Source organism: Dreissena polymorpha, chromosome 6, assembly GCF_020536995.1.
Source record: "Dreissena polymorpha isolate Duluth1 chromosome 6, UMN_Dpol_1.0, whole genome shotgun sequence".
Lineage (NCBI taxonomy): Eukaryota > Metazoa > Mollusca > Bivalvia > Myida > Dreissenidae > Dreissena > Dreissena polymorpha.
Genome location: NC_068360.1, coordinates 40,793,291 through 40,817,244, shown reverse-complemented (window position 1 = coordinate 40,817,244; position 23,954 = coordinate 40,793,291). Strand labels below are relative to the sequence as shown.

The 23,954-nt window shown below is 35.8% G+C and overlaps 1 protein-coding gene across 4 annotated transcripts; it reads left to right on the top strand.

Annotated features, from left to right (window-relative positions):
• The first annotated feature begins 2 nt into the window (after nt 1–2).
• On the top strand, nt 3–18,827 carry LOC127834960 (monocarboxylate transporter 12-like). 4 transcript variants are annotated; one of them, XM_052361111.1, is made up of 7 exons: nt 3–462; nt 11,338–11,614; nt 12,158–12,301; nt 15,413–16,117; nt 16,663–16,884; nt 17,262–17,387; nt 17,946–18,827. In XM_052361111.1, exons 2-7 carry the CDS (start codon nt 11,356–11,358, stop codon nt 18,080–18,082), a joined length of 1,593 nt encoding a protein of 530 aa, XP_052217071.1. In that variant the 5' UTR covers nt 3–462; nt 11,338–11,355; the 3' UTR covers nt 18,083–18,827. The 4 variants fall into 4 exon arrangements, with proteins under 4 accessions (XP_052217071.1, XP_052217073.1, XP_052217074.1 ...); XM_052361113.1 differs by lacking the exon at nt 3–462 and adding an exon at nt 485–616; XM_052361114.1 differs by lacking the exon at nt 3–462 and adding an exon at nt 2,116–2,212.
• Nucleotides 18,828–23,954: the final 5,127 nt, after the last annotated feature.

Below are 23,954 nucleotides of genomic sequence, written 5' to 3'. Positions count from 1 at the left end.
CCAGTCAAAATACATCATTGATTTGCTAACTTACCACCAAAGATTGATCTCTCAACTGTTTTGATTGCATACTTCTTTAAATTGTACGGAATTTCAGGGCATACACATCCGCCCTTTCAAAATTGTAGTAAAATAAGCATACGCGATTCGCGAACTACTGTATACAACAACCACTTGAAATCGCAACAAACTCTTAAGAGGTTTTGCGGCGTTATAACTGAAGCTAGTGGAAGTCGGTTATTGGCCTTTCTATTCGCGAATACTAACACGTGCATCTGCATAAGTGTTATCTAAATTAAGAATCGGCTACGGTTATCCACAAGTCTTAACGGAATACATGTACATTCATTAGTACCATCATTCATTTTATGGTAGATCTATCACAGAATCGAGTGAGTCATGTTGTTTACATTGCGCGGTTAACTAACCAGGACTGGATCTATATCTACTGTAACCACACATGTAAGTCTTTATATGTAATTGAAAATAACTACGATACGCTGTATGCATTTAACAACGTTTATCGTACGCTAGGGCTTAAATAACTCACATTTGGAATTAATTATTAAAGACAAGCTTGCTTTTACTTTTGGTTTAGCTACAGGTTCCAGACACGGTCAGTGAACTTTATCTACGTATGTGTATATATATTTTATAATAGATATTAGGACCCGCAACAATGGTTCAATATCCGGAGTGCGTGGTGCTAATGTAAGTTTAGTTATACGAGACACACCAGTCAAAACTGGTGAACAGCGACATTCTTCACGAATTTATGCGGTTTACGTAAAAAAGAACGACAAAGTTTACGTGTCTTTGCAAAACAATCACACGTATCTTTTTATGTATATGAGCCGCGCTCTGAGAAAAGGAGGTTTAATGCATGTGCGAAAAGTGTCGTCCCAGATTAACCTGTGCAGAACGCACAGGCTAATCAGGGACGACACTTTCCGCTTTATATTTTCTGTTAAAGAAAGTCTCTTCTTAGCAAAAAATCAAGTTAAGGCGGAAAGTGTCGTCCCTGATTAGCCAGTGCGAACTGCTCAGGCAAATCTGGGACGACACTTTACGCACATACATTAAACCCCATTTTCACAGAGCGCGGCTCACATACAGGCCTACACACACGCAGCTGATACGCTGTTTTTCTTTCGTTAGAATGTGGGTGCTGTAGGGAGATACATTCCTAACGTTAGAATGTGGGTGCTGTAGGGAGATACAGTCCTAACGTTAGAATGTGGGTGCTGTAGGGAGATACAGTCCTAACGTTAGAATGTGGGTGCTGTAGGGAGATACAGTCCTAACGTTAGAATGTGGGTGCTGTAAGGAGATACAGTCCTAATGTGGGTGCTGTAAGGAAATACATTCCTAATGTGGGTGCTGTAGGGAGATACATTCCTAACGTTAGAATGTGGGTGCTGTAGGGAGATACATTCCTAACGTTAGAATGTGGGTGCTGTAGGGAGATACAGTCCTAATGTGGGTGCTGTAAGGAAATACATTCCTAATGTGGGTGCTGTTGGGAGATACATTCCTAATTTATTTTTTCCCCAAAGTTTACCTAAAATTCCCAATGGAAGGTTTCCAATATATGTATATATATATATATATATATATATATATATATATATATATATATATATATATATGAATAAGTATCAACATTTATTTAATCAAATCAAGCTGTAAAAGTTGAACATTAGTAAATATAATATTGAAATTACTTTTATTCTCCTTGTTAAAGCATTTGTTTGCAAAAAATCAACTGTACTAAAAACGACGCGATTTTTCCCAATGCAAAGGGACCCGGCCCGATTTCCACAAAGGTGAAATAACACGGCCTCATATGCTTATTAATTGTGTCAAGAACATTTAATTTATATACATGACTATGGTTTAGTCTACACAGCTCTGACTATAAGTAGCGCTCTTGTCGACATCATGATGCAACTTTATCGATGCAACTGTCTTATCCTTGTTTTGACCTTTATTTGCCTTGATCAGGGACTTGTACAAACAATTTTGTTTGTTTATGTTCCTGTCTTATCAACAGGCAATACAATGCAAGATAAATTGCCCGGATGCAATTAAGTGTCAGTAAAAATTTCCCACTAGTAGGCCTGAATTAATAAGATTGCCACACTTCTGCCTTTCTCATTTTAATGTACTTGGATGTAATGTGGCTAAAATTGTGAAGGAAAACATCCGCGACGTAAGTCATTTCTTCTTTGATCTCATTGATTTTAATGAGTATAGCTTTTCCTTAACAAAAAACAAATTTACATCAAAGCCGTAAATCTTTTTAAATGTATTTCTTATATATTTATTAAATGCACTAGTGTCTCACTTTACTTAAAATGGTGCACGCCAATTAAGCAACATATGAAAAGCATGACTAAAACGTCACACGTGTCATTTATGAGACTGTATGACGGTGATTGATCTGTTTGGAAAATAATTCCATTCGTTTACGTGGAACATCACAAAACCGTTAAGAAAAGTGCTTGACGCCTGCCTTAGTACTGTTTAATATGGTGGTATACTTCTACATTCGTGAAAACAAAACAATTTTCGATTTGGAAAAAAAACGTATCCAAAGGCATACTAAGTTTAATAGTTCGAGTCGGTGCCTCAAAGTGCAAAATACAATAAGAAGAAACTGTTTAAGACTAAAAAAAATCCATTAAAAAGTTATTCGTTGTTGAAATATTATGTAGAAAAAACAAGGATTGATAACATGTCGCAAAAATGCGAAAGTGGGGACATTTTTTTTTCAAAGTAGTGAATTTCATTGCTGACAGCATACTTTTTTGACTGAGCTAATCTGCGCTACTAGGAATCTATATAACTGGAACTTGTTAAGTCACCACAGTGCATACAAACAAGCACCAATCTGTTTGTAATCAGATCACTAATTAACCTTCTGTTGCAGATTAGATTGACATGGTGTGATAGATTCTCTATGACGTCACATCATCTGTTTCATGCACAAATACACTCTTTTGTCAATCATCTAAAGTGTTTGTTTTTTATTTTGTTTGCAATATGTTGATTTTTGATTCAAAATAAGAATGCAAATATGAAAGTCAAGCTTTTTTCGTTCAGAAATGCGGTTTCCTTTTATTCCCAAACGAGGCTGAATTATAACATGGAATAAGGTATCTGCGACTGTATTTGATTTCTGAACGTTAAAACACTTTCTGTCATCCGTCATGATGAATTTCAACATTAACATTCACATAGTTTACATGACACATTCTGCACTGGCTTATTAGTCACGCAATAACACTTAACGCGTTAACTGGTGTCTTTGCAAAGAAGGGACATCATTTAAACAAAAATACCTGAAAGGCGGTAAGTGTCGTCCCTGATTAGCCTGTGCGGAATGCACATGCTAATATGGGACAGCACTTTACGTAGACGCATTACGCCCTATTTTTCCAGAGACAATTAATATCGATATGTATTGTACACGAACATCTAAGATGACAGAACTTATCTAAAACTCAATCCTTTGGTACAATCAATTTTGAATGTAACATGCACTCGTGTCACACGAATATTTGCTATTTAATATAATATTTCCTGTCATATTCATTTGAATTTAATGGCATTACCATGTCGATTAAGGTTATTTTTTATTTGTACCTTATGCAGTACACTAGCGGAAAACCATGTGCAATGAGTTGCGTCCACGTGCGTATAGGCATATGCTTGTCTTAAATTTGACTCAAACACAAGTTTTATTTTATTCACAAACATCTCAAGTCTTAAGTATGAAATGTTGACATATCGCCTATGGAAATACTATCTATCCCGTTTAACTGGTATGAGTTTATGTTGGCCCATGTTACCGTCAAAGGTGGCTACTAGGAATTTAATGTGCTGCCTCTTTGTCTTTTCATACATTTGTTGATATCTATCGTTTCATAACATTCTTTGTGTACCGTCTTACATGGCTCAAAGTATGATTAGATCCCTTTATGCAATATTGACAGTTTTAAATGATGCTGTAGCGTTTTTCGTGACGACGAAACAGTGGATATAATTCACAATAAAGTCTTTTATAACGTAATTCGAAGTTTATTTCTGTCTATGTAGTATTGTAATAGTAATACTAATAATACGATGTTATTGAATTTTATACCAATTTTCGATTTACACAATTTCAAAGTATATAATTTATGAATTCGGCGGAAAATCTAAATGTCTCATAAAAGCTATCTGTCAAGTCTGGCCGAAGCTGTTTAATACAAAATTTTACTCTATTTTTACACTAAATGGTTCCCCTTGGATCGGGTCTCCACGACAAACAAGTTTCTCATAGAGTTCACCTACAATATCGTAACATTTTGTTATGAAATGGGTCGACTTTTGTTAGGTTTTAGCTTTATTTGATCTTCTTTATTGTACCTTGCACTCTGATCGCTGTTATTTATGATCTTTGAGTTTCCGACAATGGGGTTTAATTTCATTATGCAAAACTTTCTTACATCTGAGGTCTGTTATACAACAACTTTTTATGCCCCCCCCCCTTCGAAGAAGAGGGGGTATATTGCTTTGCTCATGTCGGTAGGTCGGTACGTCCACCAGGTGTCGGTACGTCCGTCCACCAGGTGGTTTCCGGATGATAACTCAAGAAAGCTTGGGCCTAGGATCATGAAACTTCATAGGTACATTGATCATGACTCGCAGATGACCCCTATTGATTTTGAGGTCACTAGGTCAAAGGTCAAGGTCACGGTGACTCTAAATAGTAAAATGGTTTTTGAATGTTAATTCAACTTATGCATACGCGGCCAACAGGGCACACTCTGAACAATATTACTGAAGCAACTGGTCTGTAATCCTAAATCTATAATTATCAGTCCAATGAAACATCATCCTTTTTGTAAAATACAGTGGATCAGTAAAAATATTATCAGAATATGAGATTTTTTGTATATTTTGTATTTTAAATATTGTGTAAATGTTTAATTTTGTTGATTAATATAAATATAAGCAGGACAGGGGAGGTAATACACTACAGGGGAAACAAACGCAATAAGTTAATATTTATTGTTACAGATTTGCCTCCCTTGTAATATATTTAAATTTTACCAAATGTAAGGCTAACAGCATTTTTTTAATGCATACTACTACTACTACTACTACTACTTCTACTACTACTACTACTACTACTACTACTACTACTACTACTACTGCTGCTGCTGCTGCTGCTGCTGCTACTACTACTACTACTTCTTCTTCTACTACTACTACTACTACTACTACTACTACTACTACTACTACTACTACTACTACTACTACTACTACTACTACTTCTACTACTACTACTACTTCTACTACTACTCAACTACTACTACTAGTACTACTACTCTACTACTTCTACTACTACTACTACTACTACTACTACTACTACTACTACTACTACTACTACTACTACTACTACTACTACTACCTACTACTACTATTACAACTACTACTACTACTACTACTACTACTACTACTACTACTACTACAACTACTACTTCTACTACTACTACTACTACTACTACTACTACTACTACTACTACTACTACTACTACTACTATTTTTTCTGCTACCACCACCTACTACTACTACTTCTCTATTACTACTACTACTACTACTACTACTACTACTACTACTACTACTACTACTACTACTACTACTGCTACTACTACTACTACTACTACTACTACTACTACTACTACTTCTACTACTACTGCTACTACTACTACTACTACTTCCTACTACTACTACAACTACTACTACTACTACTACTACTACTACTACTACTACTTCTACTACTACTACTACTACTACTACTACTACTACTACTACTACTACTACTACTACTACTACTACTGCTACTACTACTACTACTACTACTACTACTACTACTACTACTACTACTACTACTTCTACTACTACTACTACTACTACTACTACTACTACTACTACTACTACTACTACTACTACTACTTCTACTACTACTTCTACTACTATTTCTTCTGCTACCACCACCACCACCACCACCACCACCATTCACAGTGACAAGAAACGTATTCACACAATGGCTGCTACTACAACTTATAGCCCATATAGGGGGGCATGCATGTTTTACAAACAGCCCTTGTTATGTTTGAACTATTCGAGTCACATTGACCCGTTTTAATTGACCCATTTATGCCTAGTGGACCCTCCCATCCTTCTAAATTGGACCAATGTATTTCCAAACTTAGGGATGTCTAGTATGTTTATTTATATATTAAGAATACTTCTTAAAGAAATTCCTTTAAGGAAACAGCGCAGACCCTGATGAGACGCCGCATCATGCGACGTCTCATCTGGGTCTACGTACGCTGTTTGCCAAGGCCTTTTTACTGGACGCTAGACATAAATGGTTTAATGTGTAACGTTACAACGCGAAAAATGCATTAGGATTTCTTTCTTTACACGTTAATCGTCTACTTTTGCGATGATATCCGGAAATATTACTTACATGCATACACTTAAAGCTCCGAACACACCGACATTCATCGACAGCCATCGGATAACCAGCGAAATGCAAAAGACAACCTGACGTTTTAACGGAGCAGATGTATACTAAAACAAACTCTCTTTTAGTTTTAAGATTACTTTAAATCTTTTATCATTAGTCATTTCAATGCATTTCTGACGAACATTTTTCGTTTATTTGAAAAAAATCTAGGCATGTTATTGTACATTATTCGTTATCGTATTGGTGTACATGAAATGAAACCATAAGCATTCGCTAGAAACATAATATTTGATTATCAGCCGTTTTAAGATTTCCCGTAAGTCACGTACCAATGTTGTGAAAAGCTTTATAATGAGAAGTCACTGAATACATTAACATACTGAGATAGCGGTCACTTTAAGTTTACTGGGTCCTTTAGTGCGACTCACGAACTTATCACACTGTAAACAATATCGTGCTAACTTAGGCACTTGTTAACTCAATAGGAATAAAAGCACACTTGAATGGCGTCCTTTATCTGAGCGTCGTTCTGGGAAAAGAGGACTTAATGCACGTGCTTTAAGTTTTGTCCAATATTATCATGTGAACCGCACAGGCGACACTTTGCGCAACCGCACAGGCGACACTTTGCGCACATACATTAACCCCGATTCGCCCCGAGCGAGGGGCACATTTATACGCGGTATTATTCGTTAAAGCGAGATACATGAGGGCATTACAATATCAAGGTGCCTGTACCACGTGACTTTCGGCTATGTGTGGGACAATCGGATGTCAACAAACCATCGCTTCAGGTACGTTTCTGATAATTTCTTCATTAATTCAAAACCATTTTCAAAAAAAAAGGACGAGAGCCCGGTCATTGTCAAAATACACATCTGTGTTAAGTTTGCGCACAATTAATTAAAGGGGCCTTTTCACAGATTTTGGCATTTTTTTAACTTATTCATTAAATGCTTTATATTGATAAATGTAAACATTGGATCGTAAAAGCTCCAGTAAAAAATCAAGAATAAAATTAAAAAAAGGAAAAGAACATTGCCCGGAGCAGGTTTCGAACCAGTGACCCCTGGAGTCCTGCCAGAGTCCTGAAGTAAAAAAAAGCTTTAACCTACTGAGCTATTCCGCCGAGAACACATGCTAAACGTATTTTATACCTTATATAAGCAATCTTCGTAGTTTCACAAAATTTAACGACAAAAACAGAACTCTCCAAATTATTCAATCGTTTCGCGTTGCAACGCTTTATAATTTTTAGGTTTTAAAATCGTCAAAAGATGCATATAATGGCTATATTAGAGCATGGTAAATGTTCAGTATTACTGTTTCCTCACAAATATCATAACCAAAAAGAAAATTTGCGAATCTGAAACAACTTTTTTCAATTTTGTCAATTTACCAAAGCGTGAAAAGATCCCTTTAAGTATTTTTTCCAAAAAGTGCAACCGCGTGTTTGAAAACACACAAAGTGAAATGCTATGTGTGGTATATTTGTTATTCAATCAACACAAAGGTTCATTATAATATTGTTGAAGGTTTAAAATATAGGGCGGACATTGTAATTCTTCATAGAGAAGCTACATATATTGTATGTTTGCGCATATACATCTGATTCGGAGTCTGTGTATAAAAATGCAATAATGCTATGTGTGAGACACATTTTTGAAATGCTATGTGTGGTATGCAAGAATTTTCCCGTCAGTTCTGCATTTAATCCGAACACATTTTTGTAAGAATCTAAAACATATACTTCAGTCTGTACTGAAAATATATCAAATTAACCAAATGTTACATTATGGAATACTGAAGTAATTGTGTAATGTTTAAACAATTTATGTTTAATTGAACATAAATTTTAAATAAAATACACTGCGTAATTGTTATCCAACCAATGGTCTTTTTTAACAAACACGTTATGTTGATTGAACTATACAATTTTCTTTTTTTTTTGACTTATTGTCTTTAAATAAATATCATGATTGATGTTTCTGCCTGATTATTAAATTCGGTCCTTTTTTTATAAATGAATGACAAAGAAAGTAAAAGAACTTGCTTTAAAATGGGTTTTACCTCTGTTGTTTTTCAGACTTGACAAGGATTAGTCGAAGGATTTGTAACGCGAAGCTGTGTTAGAATTAGATGAACACCATCAAACCACACGGAAGGTGTTATGCGGCAAGTTAATTATCAAAACCACAGTGACAGAGACGGACCCAGCTTCATTCTGTGATGTTTACGGAAAGCTATTTCACCTAACAATGCAAACATACCATTTACTATGTATTTTGACATAATCAAAACAAAGTGTATGTATTAATATTTGTGTATATTTATGTGTTTTGTATCTATGTTATTAATGAAATTGATTAGATGAATATAAAATCTGAGTATATATGTTAATTAAACAATTGTTTCATAACAAATAACAATATAAATCCAATGATGATTGTTTGTGGTCTGTTAAGTTCATTTAGTTTCCAATATCATCTCCATATGAATATCTTAAGTATATCAAAATAAACACTTCTGTAATAATAACATTGCTTTATAAACAGCATGCACATGTTACAATAGAAATTAAAGCACCAAGTACAAAAAAAAAGTACATCAGTATTCGCAAAGTAACAAATCTTGCTATACAAACATATAAATGATCTAATTAACACGTAACAAATGATCATCGTAAAAAAGTCTTGGCTTTGGGGGTTTATTAAACCAACAAACATATGTAATTGTATTAATACTCCATGAACTCAATTTCAAATGAAATCTGAACAACTGAAAAAAGTGTAAGAATTTTAATTAAAATACTCATTCGACCCGGTTATGAAAGGGGCTGCAAGATCTTGTTAGTTTAAACCTATTTATTTTAGCTCGATTGCGTCGAAAGCTTATATAAACGCTCTCGAGTCCGTTTCCTGGGCTGGTGTCTTTGGGGGAGATCTAAAGAACGCTCCCACGGTGGGGATCGAACCCGTGACCTCCCGGGCGCAAGGCGGACACCATATCCATTACACCACGGCGACCTTGATCTTGTTACCACCGCACCAAGTAATAAACAATACATGTTGTTCAATTTGTTGAATTGTCAAATGTGTATTTAATGTTTACTTTGATTGTTTTCTTTCACTTCAATACTTGCACCATCTGGTAACAAAACAAACAGTCTTTTAAACTTTTGAGCATTAACTATATATGACAACTTTTCATTGATCAAGATATCAGTACGTCTCCCTGCAAAGAACAAAATACACATGAAATAAACTGTAAAACTTAAAAAAAATATTGTCATGCGTGATATATAAGATAGCTCAATAGAATTTAGATGCGAATACATGCTTTTACAGAAAAATAAGTTATTGATCCTTTTGTCTATTTGTTTAAATAATGCTGTATTATCTCTTTATGCTTATTCAATAACTCTCGTTACGGTCTAATATGTTTACACATTCCTGATAAAAAGCACACAACCATACGTTCAATAACACTTTTTGTAATTTTGTTACAATTATATTAACATGACACCTTGCACAAACAATCCTTACGATTTTGTGTATTAAACAAGTGCCTTAGTTGGAAGTAACAATTCACTGAAAATTTAACATTTTGTAACAATCAATTTTATAGAAACTCACAAGAAAAGGTTTGCCGCCACAGAAATATTTTCCTTCCCGTGCGTGGGTGGCTTTGTGTTTGGAGATTCCCGACTGTGTTTTGACCTCTCTACCATACTGTTCCCAAACAAATGGCATTCTACAAGTAAAAAAATATTAATATAAATTATCGACAATCATGATAATTTTGAGTAACATGAACGTCGTGATTATCATATTTTAAGCACGCAAAACAGTACCAACAATGTTTTATTGACCAACTTTTGTTATTTGGACAGACTTAAAATATTATTGATGTTTATGTCAATCTTTCGATTTTCTAGTTTAGTTTGTATACCACACATAGCATTTCAAAAACGTGTCCCACACATAGCATTATTGCATTCTTAAGCACTTACTCCGAATCAGAAGTATTTGTGCAATCATACAATGTATGTAGCTTCTCTATGAAGAATTACAATGTCCGCCCTATTTTTCAAACCTTCGACAATATTATAATGAACGTTTTTGTTGATTGAATAAAAAATATACCACACATAGCATTTCAATTCGTGTCTTTTCAAACGCGCGGTTTGGAAAAAATAATTAATTTTGCGCAAACTTAACACAGTTGTGTATTTTGACAATGACCGGGCTCTCGTCTTTAAAAAAAAAGGTTTTGAATTAATGAAGAAATTATCAAAAACGTTACCTGAAGCGATGGTTTGTTGACATCCGATTGTCCCACACATAGCCGAAAAAGTCACGTGGTACAGGCACCTTGAATATCTTAATGGAATAATCTAATTCTGGTATCGGTTTAACCCGGTCTCACTACGAAATTGTCAAATATTTTGTTTATTTAAGTTAAATTGTTTCGTTTTGTAACTTGTATTCACCTCCATACATTACATTGTATTCTTAGTTTACATGTTAATTAATATGAACCGCGCTCTGTACAAAGGGATCTTATGCATGTGCGTAAAGCGTCGTTCCAGATTAGCATGTGCAGTCCGCACAGGCTAATCAGGGACGACACTTTACGCATTTCGCATTACCTTGAGTTTTGAAGAGACTTTCTTTAAACGAAAAATATATAAAAGCGGAAAGTGTCGGGACTACACAGACTAATCTGGGACGATACTTGAAGCACATGCATTGAAGCCTTTTTTTTTACAGAACACGGCCCATCTAATATTATATTTTTTGTGTCTGCAGCGTATACATCTGGGCATCATGTCCTCAAATAAACGGACACCTGCCGTCGACCAAGACGCCGACCAGGACGATGATTTACCGAGATCTGCTGCACGTGACATCGACGGCGGCTGGGGCTGGATGGTCTGCGTCGGATGCTTTGTCTGTCACGTGATCACCGACGGGATATTTTACTCCTTCGGCATGATCTTTGTGGAGCTCCTGAATACGTTCGAGGAGAGTAAAGGGGACACTTCCGTCATAGGATCCTTGTCGACGGGAATGTGCTTTCTTTCAGGTTTGTATACGAACCGTAGCGGTGTGTGATGTTTAGTGTGCCGTGTGCGTCGTCAACTTTTAGCTTTTTTTACTCAAGAGACTAAATTTTGTAATGCAATCTTGATAAAACTTGTATACTATATTTTTCTGCACAATATCAAAACCGAGTTCGAATCTAAGTCCCGTATGCCAAAAAAACTTGACTCACTCTTGCTGAAACTTGGTCAAATTGTTGGTCAACAGATCAATTCTTAGAAAAACTGTGTACCACTGTAGATTCTACCATCATGACAAAATCTTGATGAAACTTGGTTAAATGTTTATCTTGGTATTTTCTAGTCTGATTTCAAATCTGGATCATGCGCGTCCAAAATCTACGTAGCTTTATTAGAAAGTTTGTCTTTTCAATACCGCGTTTAAATCAACATTGTCAACCGATTTCTGTGTGACTTTTAATAAATTTAATTTCAGCCTTTTATTTTGCTATATTGAATACGTTCAGTTATTCTGAACGCATATGATTTATAGCGAACTCTGTTTAGTTTGTGTTCGCACTTTTCAGGACCGATTGTGTCGATTCTCGCAAACCGGTTCGGATGTCGAGCAGTGACCATTTGTGGCGCATTCGTCGCGTCAACCGGTCTCTTTGTGAGCGCGTTTGCCCCCAACATACAGTTCCTATATTTCTCTCTGGGTATTTTAACGGGTTAGTATATAGTTTCGTTTGACCTTTTCAACTTATATCTCAATGTTTCTTCATTCATTTTGTACGACCGGTATTGCATTAGGAACATTTCCCGAATGAGCCAGTAAAATATATAAATATCATATATTACACGATATTTTATAAAGAGTGCGATTCTGAATCGACGTTCATCTTGCTAATATTGTTTTATTTGCCTTATATAAAGCATATTTATGACGTATTTTTTTTGTCGGAGATTTGGATGATCTAAATAAGTCAGACGTCTTTTAAAAATATTTTAATGTCAGTTTTACAATTTTTATTTAGTACAAACTGTTTATGTACATAAACAAATTAAATCGCAGCTACGTTTTTAAATAATCGGTGGTTCTATATTAAATGAAAAAGCTTCATGTCTAATACATTCAATGTGTTTCATGTCACATTCTTGTCAACACAACAATCAAAGATTGTATCCCAAACAAGTCTATTAAAATTAAACCGCGTGACCCACCATGGCTTAATAGGCACATTCGTCGAATGATAAGAAAACGTAAACGTGCCTATCATCACGCGAAATCTACAAACTCAAATTATTATTGGTCTAAATTTCGTAAAATTAGAAATAAGACAATTGTATTAATAAGGCAAGCGAAAGATCAGCATTACGAAAGTTTAAGCAATACACTCAAACAAAACAACCATTCATCTAAGGACTGGTGGAGAATACTTAAGTCTTTTATTAATAAGCCTGGCAAAAACCTTAATACAGCACTCCTAAATCCCATTGACAATACTACCACAACCGATTGTTTTGAAAAGGCAAATATCCTAAACAATTTTTTTCAAAGTCAGTCCAAAATTGAAATCGCTAATGAAGATATGCCGGAACTAACTAATTTACCGATACCTAACTCGTTGCGGTCTCTATGCATTACACCTACCGATGTTCTAGACATTCTTAAATCACTTCCCGTGGACAAAGCATCGGGGCCAGATGGAATAAATAATCGAATTTTAAAAGAATGCCATAATCAACTGTCCACTCCTCTTTGTCAGTTCTTTAACGTTTCACTTAATAAATGTATCATGCCGAGTTGTTGGAAAGAAGCTAACGTTAGCGCTGTTTTCAAAAATGGCGACCCAAAAGTAGTTAGCAACTATAGACCAATTTCCCTCTTAAATACAATGGAAAAGGTTTTCGAAAAAATCATTTTCAAACACGTATATAATCACCTCATAAGTAACAAATCACTTACGCCTTTTCAGTCTGGATTTTTGCCAGGTGATTGAACTACTAACCAACTGACATATATATATGATACGTTTTGTAAAGCCCTCGACAATGGTTTAGAGGTAAAAGCTGTCTTTTTTGATATCAGTAAAGCCTTTGATAAGGTCTGGCACAAAGGTCTTCTCCATAAACTAAATGCTATTGGCATTCGAGGAAAGTTACTATCCTGGTTTACTAATTATCTTCATAATAGGCGACAACGCGTAGTACTTCCAGGCGCAGTCTCTAACTGGGCAATATTAGAAGCCGGTGTTCCCCAAGGTTCCATATTAGGGCCTCTGTTATTTTTAATTTTTATTAATGATATTGTTTACGACATCAAAAGTAATATTCGCCTTTTTGCTGATGACACTTCCCTATACATTATTATCGATGATCCAATCATCTCAAATACAATACTACAGAGTGATATCAACAAAATATCTAAATGGGCTCTAGATTGGCATGTATTATTTAATCCCTCAAAATCTGAATCCCTAACATTCTCCAGAAAGCAACATCCAAATCAATGTACTTTTACAATGATGTCTAAACAAATACCAGAGGTCGGTTCCCACAAACATCTAGGGGTTTTCCTCTCTAAAGACTGTAAATGGAACATCCATATTAAATACATAACAGAAAAAGCATTGAATCGAATTAATGTTATGCGAAAACTAAGGTTCACACTTGATCGGAAATCTCTTGAAATAATTTACATATCGTTTATTCGACCTCTTATCGAATATTCAGATGTGATATGGGACAATTGCACCCAAGCGGAAAAAAACGAAATTGATAAAATTCAAAATGAAGCAGCGCGAATCGCTTGTGGATCGTCTAAACTAGTTTCATTAACTGACCTGCATAAGGAAATTAACTGGGAATCGCTTCAGGACCGCCGTGACAAACATAAATTAATATTATTCTACAAAATGCAAAATTCGATTACCCCACAGTATTTATCCGACCTTGTACCCCAACATGTTGGATCTGTTGCTAGGTATAATCTTCGCAATGCTAATGACTTACGTACTTCCGAATCTAGAACAACCCTTTACTACAATTCTTTCGTACCTGCAGTCACTCGAAAATGGAATAACCTACCAGATGATGTTAAAAATAGTGAATCGTTGAATGCATTTAAATCTAAACTTAACAGGAATAAAGTTATAACACCATCGTACTATTACATAGGTAAACGTCATTCTCAAGTCATTCTCACGCGATTAAGGACCAAATCCAGTTCCCTTAATGAGCACCTTTACGCTAAAAATATTATTGATTCTCCTCTTTGTCGCTGTGGTGATTTTGAGTCTAACTTCCACTTCTTCTTTACATGTTCTTATTATAGCGTAATACGGACAAAGTTAATGAACAATGTCTTAGGAATTATAAGTCCTGTAGATCTTGATACGCTCCTCTTTGGCAATACATCCCTAAACGATGATGATAACTCTACTACCTTTCTTTGTGTCCAACAATACATTACCGAATCTAAGCGTTTCTTATAACAATCCGATCCCGACTCGACGTTGCATTTATTTAACATTGACCCACAACCAAAATCCTTCATCCTACCTTGATCACCTCACTTTTTTAAATGTTTATATCCCGTCTTGTTACTACTGGCATATATCATGAAATGCATAGTCTTTAAACACTGCCACTTCCATGTGTAAATATTAATTCAAAGGAGAGAAACTATATAAGAACTTGCTTCTTTTGTTTCAATCCTTTTCTGCTTTTATTGTGTAACAGCTGTATAAATTGTACATGCCATAAGAAATAAATATGTTTAAACTAACACAACAATCACATATTTGTAGTATTGTGACCGATACTTCTTTACATTTTAGGTTTCGGTTACGGGATGATCTACTTACCGTCCATTGTGTCTGTCACCGTGTATTTCCGGAAGAAGCGTTCCCTAGCAACGGGTATTGGTGTCAGCGGATCCGGAATAGGAACGTTCATAATGAGCCCGCTAACGAGTGTTTTGGTACAGCAATACGCGTGGCATGGGGCGTTAATCGTGCAGTCCGGTCTGCTGCTAAACTGCGTCGCGTGCGGACTGCTGTTCCTACCCTTAGGCCAACAACACACCTTGCGCATTGAAGAATCTCGTACTAAGTACGACGAAACACACATATCACTCTCAAAGGAATCCGAAAGTGGCGGTGTTATAGAGAATGGCTTGAATGGGATTTTAGAAAATGATATCAACTCTTTGCAGACGACTACAAGCAAGAATACAACCAAAAGCAATGGTCAACACTACATCGACAGCGAGAACGAACTATCTATTCCGCTAACTTCCGGTGATACGTCCGACTACGACATTGATAAAACACACGAAGTCTCTTCTCCTACGCCTCTCTTGAGTTCTTCAATATCCGGTTCAAACGAGAGCAACAGATTGTGTGCCGCAAAGATACGTGAACTGTTTGACTATGAGATGTTTAAGTCAGTAAAATTCCTCTTGTTTCTTGTGTCGCTGTTCTTCTACGGTCTTGGATATTATGTGCCTTATATGTACCTCCCAGACATGGCCATGCGAATGGGTAATTATGCCTTATTTTAACTATCAGTACTGTTTTCTAATATATAAACACGATTTTAAACGTTTTGCTTTAATAAATCTACATGGTTTTAATTAAAACATTTAATTCAATCTACCAGATACTGATTATTACGCGTTTTTAGAATTTTCTTTGAAAACCCCGTTTTGCAAATTTTCTTTGAAAACCCCCAAATCAAAATAATGGTTGAATAAACCGTGGGGTAATTCTATCAGTTATTTTGATTTTAATAAATTGTAGGATCAAACCAATAAATCTTATAATATTAGTTAAAAAAGTCCATTTGAATGTACGTCTATAAATTTTAACGGAGCTTCGTTTTGCAATAAATTTTCGTTAAAATATTTGCTTTTAGCATTGAAAAAGTAATTCTTAAGGATAATATAGCATGTGATATTTTCTACGAAGTTAAAACCGCAGAGGGAAAATATGACACGGATGAGATTCGTGGACAATCTTTTATAAGCAAATTACCTATTATCTATTTGCCTTGCACTGTACCGGATCGAACCACCCACTTTTTTCAGGAATCAGTGAGTTCCGGTCCTCCTGGCTTCTATCCGCAGTAGGAATCACGAACACCGTGGGGCGAGTTGTCTTCGGATACATTTCGGACCGGAAGTCGGTGAATCGTCTGCTATTGTACAACGTGTCGCTAATAATATGCGGCATATTCACAGCTGTTGCTCCTCTGATGGGCGCATACTGGTCGCTAATGGTGTACTCAGCCATGTTTGGAGTGTTCAGTGGTAAGTTATGGTATTAACCATTAATTGCTCAGATACACGCATTGACGCATTTGTAGTTTCTTAGAAAATCAAATTAAATGTTAGAGTATGTTTGTTAGATTCAAGTTTTAAAGGTTTCATTTTAAACCCTAAGATACTGTTAAACAGCATACAACCTGAACAGATTGCTAGTTACTCGCAGGCTGTTCGGGATTTAAAATTGTATGCTGGTTGCATATAGTCATTTTCATTGAGCTTTTAAGCGGGAAAGAGTGAAGGAAAGTGGAACGTAAATTTCATATGGCCGTTGTTTTATTAATGTTTTTGAAAAATCACTACCGGGGATTGATTTTCTTGATAAATTCATTTGATTTTTTGTAAAATGTCCATATCTTCAGGTGTCACTATTTCCCTGACATCTGTGATTCTTGCCGACATTGTGGGTATAGACAAACTCTCCAATGCATTCGGCATGTGTAACTTTGTTGGAGGGGTGTCCGTATTTGCAGGGCCTCCCGTTGCAGGTAAGCGAGTCCCCGGTCCTACTTGTCACAACAGGCGAGAACTCATTTGAGAACGTTTTTGTTTGGAACCATAACGGGGCATTCGTCTTTGAAAACTAGCCTAATGCTTGTGCGTTAAGAGTCGTCCCAGATTGGTCTCGCTTAATTTGGGACGCTGCTTCGCGCCTTGAGTGGATTATAATTAACATAGACTTCCTTTAACCGCAAAATTCCATTAAAGTGGAAAATTCCGTCCCTGATTTGCCCGTGCGCACGGCACAGGCTAATCTAGGATCACACTTTACCCACATGCAGAAATCTCAGTTTTCACAGAAAGCTGCTCATATAAGAACTACCATACCACTAAAACTTAGTTTATACATTTTCATTTATCGCTTTTTCAAGGACATCAACAGTAAGCACATTATAGTCTTTAAATTACTTTTTTCCTCAAAATTGACTTAATAAAACTACCTATTGAACAATTCTTAAAATAAAAAGGACGTTCTTAAAAGCGTCAATTATCACACAGTTACATATTAGTGTGTATATATCACGTAACAATGACTTATCTTGCAGGTCGGCTATTCGACATTTCCGGTGGATATTTAATGTGCTACATATACGCAGGCATTTCCATAGTGCTCAGTGGAGCTATCCTCTTTATTGTGTTGTACATGGAGCGCAAGGAACCGAAGAAACTGAACACCGAATAGTAACAGTTGTGTAGATCTCAATCTTTATTGTGCTGTACATGGAGCGCAAGGAACCGGAGAAACAAAACACCGAATAGTAACAGTTGTGTAGATCTCAATGGAGCTATCTTCTTTATTGAGCTGTGATTGGAGCCTAAAGGACTGAACACAAAGAACAATGAAAGATGACACAGCTATAGTGCCGAGTAGTGCTATCCTTTATATGATGTTGTTACAGTAGTCGAAGCGCAAGGAAAAGAACAAAACGAACACTGAATTGTAACACCGTAACCGTGCTCAGTGGAGTCATAGTCCCTAGTGCGTCGTTCATTATAGAGCCAAAAACCGAAGAAACATAACACCGAATCGTAGCACTGTTATAGTGCTTAGTGGAGCTTTACTTTTTCAGTGCCATATTTTGAGAGCAAAGAACGAAAGTAAAAGAAGCTATTGTAACACTGTTATAGAGCTTAGTGGAGCTATCCTCTTTATCGTTCTGCACAAGAAAAGATCAGAAAGCAACCGAAGGAACAGAACACATTATTGCACCACTGCGATAGTTCTCAGTATAGCTATACTCTTTATTGTGCTGAATTTGAAGAGCAAGGAACCGAAAAAAAGAACACCGAATTGGGACAGTGCTAAAGTGCATTATATTTCATCCAAACAAGATACTGATTATTACGCATATATTTTTTTCTTTTTTTGAAGATCATGTTGTAAAACAAATACATGAAAACGGTTAATTAAAGCGTTGGATAATTCATTCAGTCGTAATAATTACAAGTAATAGTACGGTCACACCAATTAATCTTATGATGTCGGTTTAAGCTGTCTATTGAAATGTACCTATACTCATTTCATCGCAGCTTTGTGTGTGTGAACAATACAACGGTATGATTCATTGATACGGTAGTCGTTTTTTAATTATTGTATATTTAGGAACTCATTTAAGTAAAAATTTCCAATATTATATAATGTTATGTAATTATTGCTTCGCTTACATCGAAAACAAACACATTTTCGTTAAAAAGTGATTTTAGCAATAAATACCAGGACTATTAAGGATAATGAAATTTCTCATACGTCATATGCGGCTAATTCACAGCTGTTCCGCCCCTCATGGGCGCATACTGGTCGCTTATGGTTTACGGACAAAAACAGACAATTGTAAGAGTGCTACAGTTGTCCGTGGATCTATCCTCTTTATAGTGCTCTACTAAGAGCTCAAGGAACCGCATAAACAGAACACCGAATGTTACAGTGCTAGATTTCTCAGTACATTTGATAACTTTTTGTCGCTTCTTGAATATCAAGGTACATAAAACAATAAAGTCAACAAAATACCGACTAGTAACAGCGTTTTAGTACTCATACTATCCTCTGTATTGTGCTTAATATCGAGAGCAAGCAATTGGAAAAATATAACACTGCTATAGTGCTAAGAGGAGCTATCCTCTTTTATTTGTTGTGGTATGAGTGAATGGAACCGAAGAAAGGGAACATCAAATTGTCACATTGCTATAGTTCAGAATTGCGCTACCGTCTTTATTGTGCTGTAATTGCCACAGTGCTTAGTGGACTTATGCTCTTTATTGTGCTTTGTTTGGGGAACAAGGAGCTGAGCAATCACACCACCGATCTTCGAACAGAACACGACTATAGTGCTTAGTAGAGCTGTCCGCTCTATTATTCTGTTCTTGGAGAGCAGGGAATCGTAAAACCACAACATCGAATGGTAAAATTGCTATGGTGCTTAGTGGAGCTATACTCTTTATTGTGCTGTGTTTGGCGAGCAAGGAACCGGCAATAACAGGCACCGACTTATAATAACAATGCTATATAGCGCTTAATGGAGGTATACTCTTTATTTGGCGGTACTTGGAAACAAAGAAACCAAGGAAACAGACCACAGAATTGTAACACTGTTCTAGTACTCCATGTAGCTGTCCCGTAGTCACTGTTCTTACACTATTCTATTAGAGAAGACAAGTCTCTGAATAATTTCTAAGTGCTATTTATTCTTTTTCTTAAGTAGAGTACAATACCAAGTGATTCATAACTATCAGACTAACAGAGTGTTCTCTAGATCTGAGGTGCAGAATGAATGTTTACAACAAACACACAGCATTTTATTTTCAGGGAAATAAACATAAAATTTAGATATGTCTTATCGCATTCTTGGTTGGTTGACTCTTCTCTTCGCCCGATTTTCTAAACCCACCCCTTCGAATAACCCTTGTTGATTGGATGGATCGCTCATGCCTGTACCACATGTCACAGCAGAAAAGTGAAATACACAGTTATCACGTTTGACCAATATGTTCGTGATGAACATGTGCAGATAATAACCTTTGTGACTAGGAGACCTCATTTCATTAGCATACTTAATCATATAACCAGGTGATCTCTTATGGACAAACCACATAGGTAACATGAAACCTAACACTTCTATAACCAATTACGTAAACCCCGATACACATTAGATACACATTCAATCCGAACTTGCATCTGTTATGTACGTTGGGATAGGATTTACACTTATATATTCAATTATTTATACCATATCTGAATTGGGACTTGTTATGAATTGTTAATCAAGGACTAAGGCAAATCAACAGATGTTCCCGATAATTGAACTACATTGGAGAAATGAAACCATACCTCCATAATCCATTTTTCAAACTTCATTACATCCTATCCGAAGATTCTATTTCCTAAATTAGTTTATTTATACAACAACAACACAACAACAACAACACAATAATGTACAATGAGCTTAATTCTGTTATTTTTTATATATTATTGTGTCCATTTATATGTCCCCTTATATATTACAATGTACAATAATGTACATTACGTTACACAGCTATACTCTTTTATTGTGCTCTGCTAATATAGGAATGAACCGAACACCGAAATGTAGCACTGCTTAAGTGCTAAGAGGAACTATACTCTTTATTGTGCTGTGCTTGGTGTTTAAGAGACTGAGGAAAAGAACATGGAATTGTAACAGTGTGCTCAGTGGATTTAACTCTTAATTGTCCTGTTATTCGAGGGCAAGGTACCGGCAAGCCGAACATTTAATTGTAACATTGTTTTAGTGGTCAGTAGAGCTATACTCTTTTTTGTGCTGTACTTCAGGGGTAAGGAGCCGAAGAAACAGAACACCGAATTGTTTCACTTCTATGGGGCTGAGTTGAGCCATCCTCTTTATTGTGCTGTGCTTTGGGCGCATGGAACCGAATAAACACAACACCGATTTGTACACTGCTTTATTGCTTAGTAGAGCTATTAACTTTATTGGACTGTGCTAGAGAGCAGGGAACCTAAAAAACAGAACATCGGATTATAACGCTGCTATATTGATCAATGGAGCTATGGTCTTTATAGTGATGCGCTTTAAATATGAAACCGAATAAACAGAACACCAAATAATGTCACTGCTATTGTGCACAGTGGGGCTATCATTATTATTGCCCTTTACTTGGGGAGCAAAAAACAAAACACCGAATAATAACTATGTTATTTTGATAAATTGTGCTATCCTCTTGGTTGTTCTGTGGCTGCAGAGCAAAGAAACGAAGAAACAGAACATCGAAGTGTTACATTACAGTGCTTAGTAGAACTATTCACTTCATCGTTGCTTATTTTGAGGGCAATGTATCATTTAAACAAAACATCGAATTTTAGCACTGTTCAATGCTCAATGGAAATATCCTCTTTATCTTTCTGTACGAAAAAACAGAACACATAATTATAGCATTGTGATAAAGCTCAATGGAGCTGTACTCGTTTATGTTGCTGCACGTGGAACGCATGGAACCCAGAAAAAGAAAATCGAACTGTAACGATGTTATAGTGTATATATATTTGTTTTAATTTATACTTATTTTACCTATCCTCCTTATTGTGCTATGTTAGATTGAAGCAAAGAAACAGACATCCAAATCGTAGCAATGATATAGTGCTTATTGAAGCTTTCATTTGTATTGTGCTTTACTCGGAGAAGAAGGAACCAAAAGGACATAATACAGAATTGTAACACTTCTATAGTGCTTAGTGGAGCTATAGTCGTTATTGTGCTGTACTTGGATAGCTAGTTACCAAAAACGCAGAACACAGAATTGCAAAAATACTAAAATTCTTAGAAGAGCTATACCCTTTGTTTGTTTGTTTGTTTATTTGTTTTATTTGTGCATACATGTCAAGCAATTTACAATTCAATGCAATCAAGGCAATAAATAACGTATAGATTGAATTATTATCATATTCAGAAACATGCATTACATGAATGGTGCCATTTATCACAGATCCAAATAAGAGTACGACATGATGTATACACAGGATAACCCGTAAAGCTTAGACATGTAAACATGAAAAAGCTTATTTCCAACGGGGTCCATGGATTTAGTCGAACAGATCTTATAAGTGACTATAAATATATTGTTTTTTCAGTTCTTAATATATAATCGACATGATCCTACACATGATTTCTTCTACAAATTAAGTGAATCTTTCAAAAGTTGACATGATAATACACTGACACGAATAAAAAACATAAAAAATAATGAATTACATAAAATAAAACAAATCTAAAAGTAAAAATACATGGAATTCTCGTCTACCTTCATATCATTTAATAGATGTGTCTTAACAAGTTTCTTAAAAGTAAATTTCGATTCGATGGACTTTATATTATCGGGTAATGCATTCCAATCCGTAATACCATTGTAGTAAAATGAAGAACTAGTAAAGCCATCAACTTGAGGTACAATAAAATTAAATCGGGATCTATTCCCATACTGATGGACATCTGTACATTTGACAAAATTGTCTTTCATATAGCTTGGACATTTATTGTAGAAAATCTTATGGATGTGGTTAAGCCGAAGTTGCTTGCATCTTTGTTCAACGTTCAATAAACCAAGTTCTTCAAAATGCGATACAACAAGTGATGTCCTACAATGGGAATTGTTAATAAAACGAACCATTTTATTTTGGACTATTTGTAACTTGTGCTTAAGCTGTTTCGTGAGTCCACAATACCACGAAGAGGATACATAATCTAAATGACATTGTATTAAAGAATTACATAAGCTTTTTCTAAGACTTTTATTTAAAAAATCACGTTGTCTATATAAAAATTTAAGTCTAGAGTTAACCTCCTTGACGATATTATTTACAATAGAAGTACCGGACAAATCAGCATCTAGAATAGAACCAAGATATTTTACATACGTCTGAGATTTATAATGTTGTGCTTATAGCGCGAACGACTTGTGATGTGCTAGGATTATAAAGGACTGGATAAACAGAACACCGAAGTGTAACACATTGCTCAATTGATCTATCGCCTTTATTGCGCTGTACGTTGAGTGCATGGAACCGTATAAACAGAACACTGTATTGTAACAGCGCTATTGTACTCTATGAATTTATACTCTGTATTGTGCCGCGATTGCAAATTAAAAAAATGAAGAAACAGAACAACTTATGTTTAGGCATTACAATGCTTAGTGGAGCTATCTTTATTGAGTTGTACTTGAAGCGCTATGAACCAAAACATCATATGTCCGATTTGTAAAACTGTTTCATCTCTTAGTGGAGCTATTTTCTATATTGTGCTGTGCTTGGGGAGACACGAACCGAAGAAACAGAATTAAGATACTGCCACAGTCCATGGTGGAGCTTATCCTCTTTATTTTGCTGTACTTTGAGATCATGGAACCGAAGAAACAGAACAACGAATTGGAAACTACAGAACAACAAATTGAGGCACTACCACAGTACTTGTTGGAGCTATCTTCATTATTTTGCTGTACTTAGAGAGCATGAAACCGAATAAACAGAACAACGAATTGTTATTCTGCCAAATCCTTGGTGAAGCTAT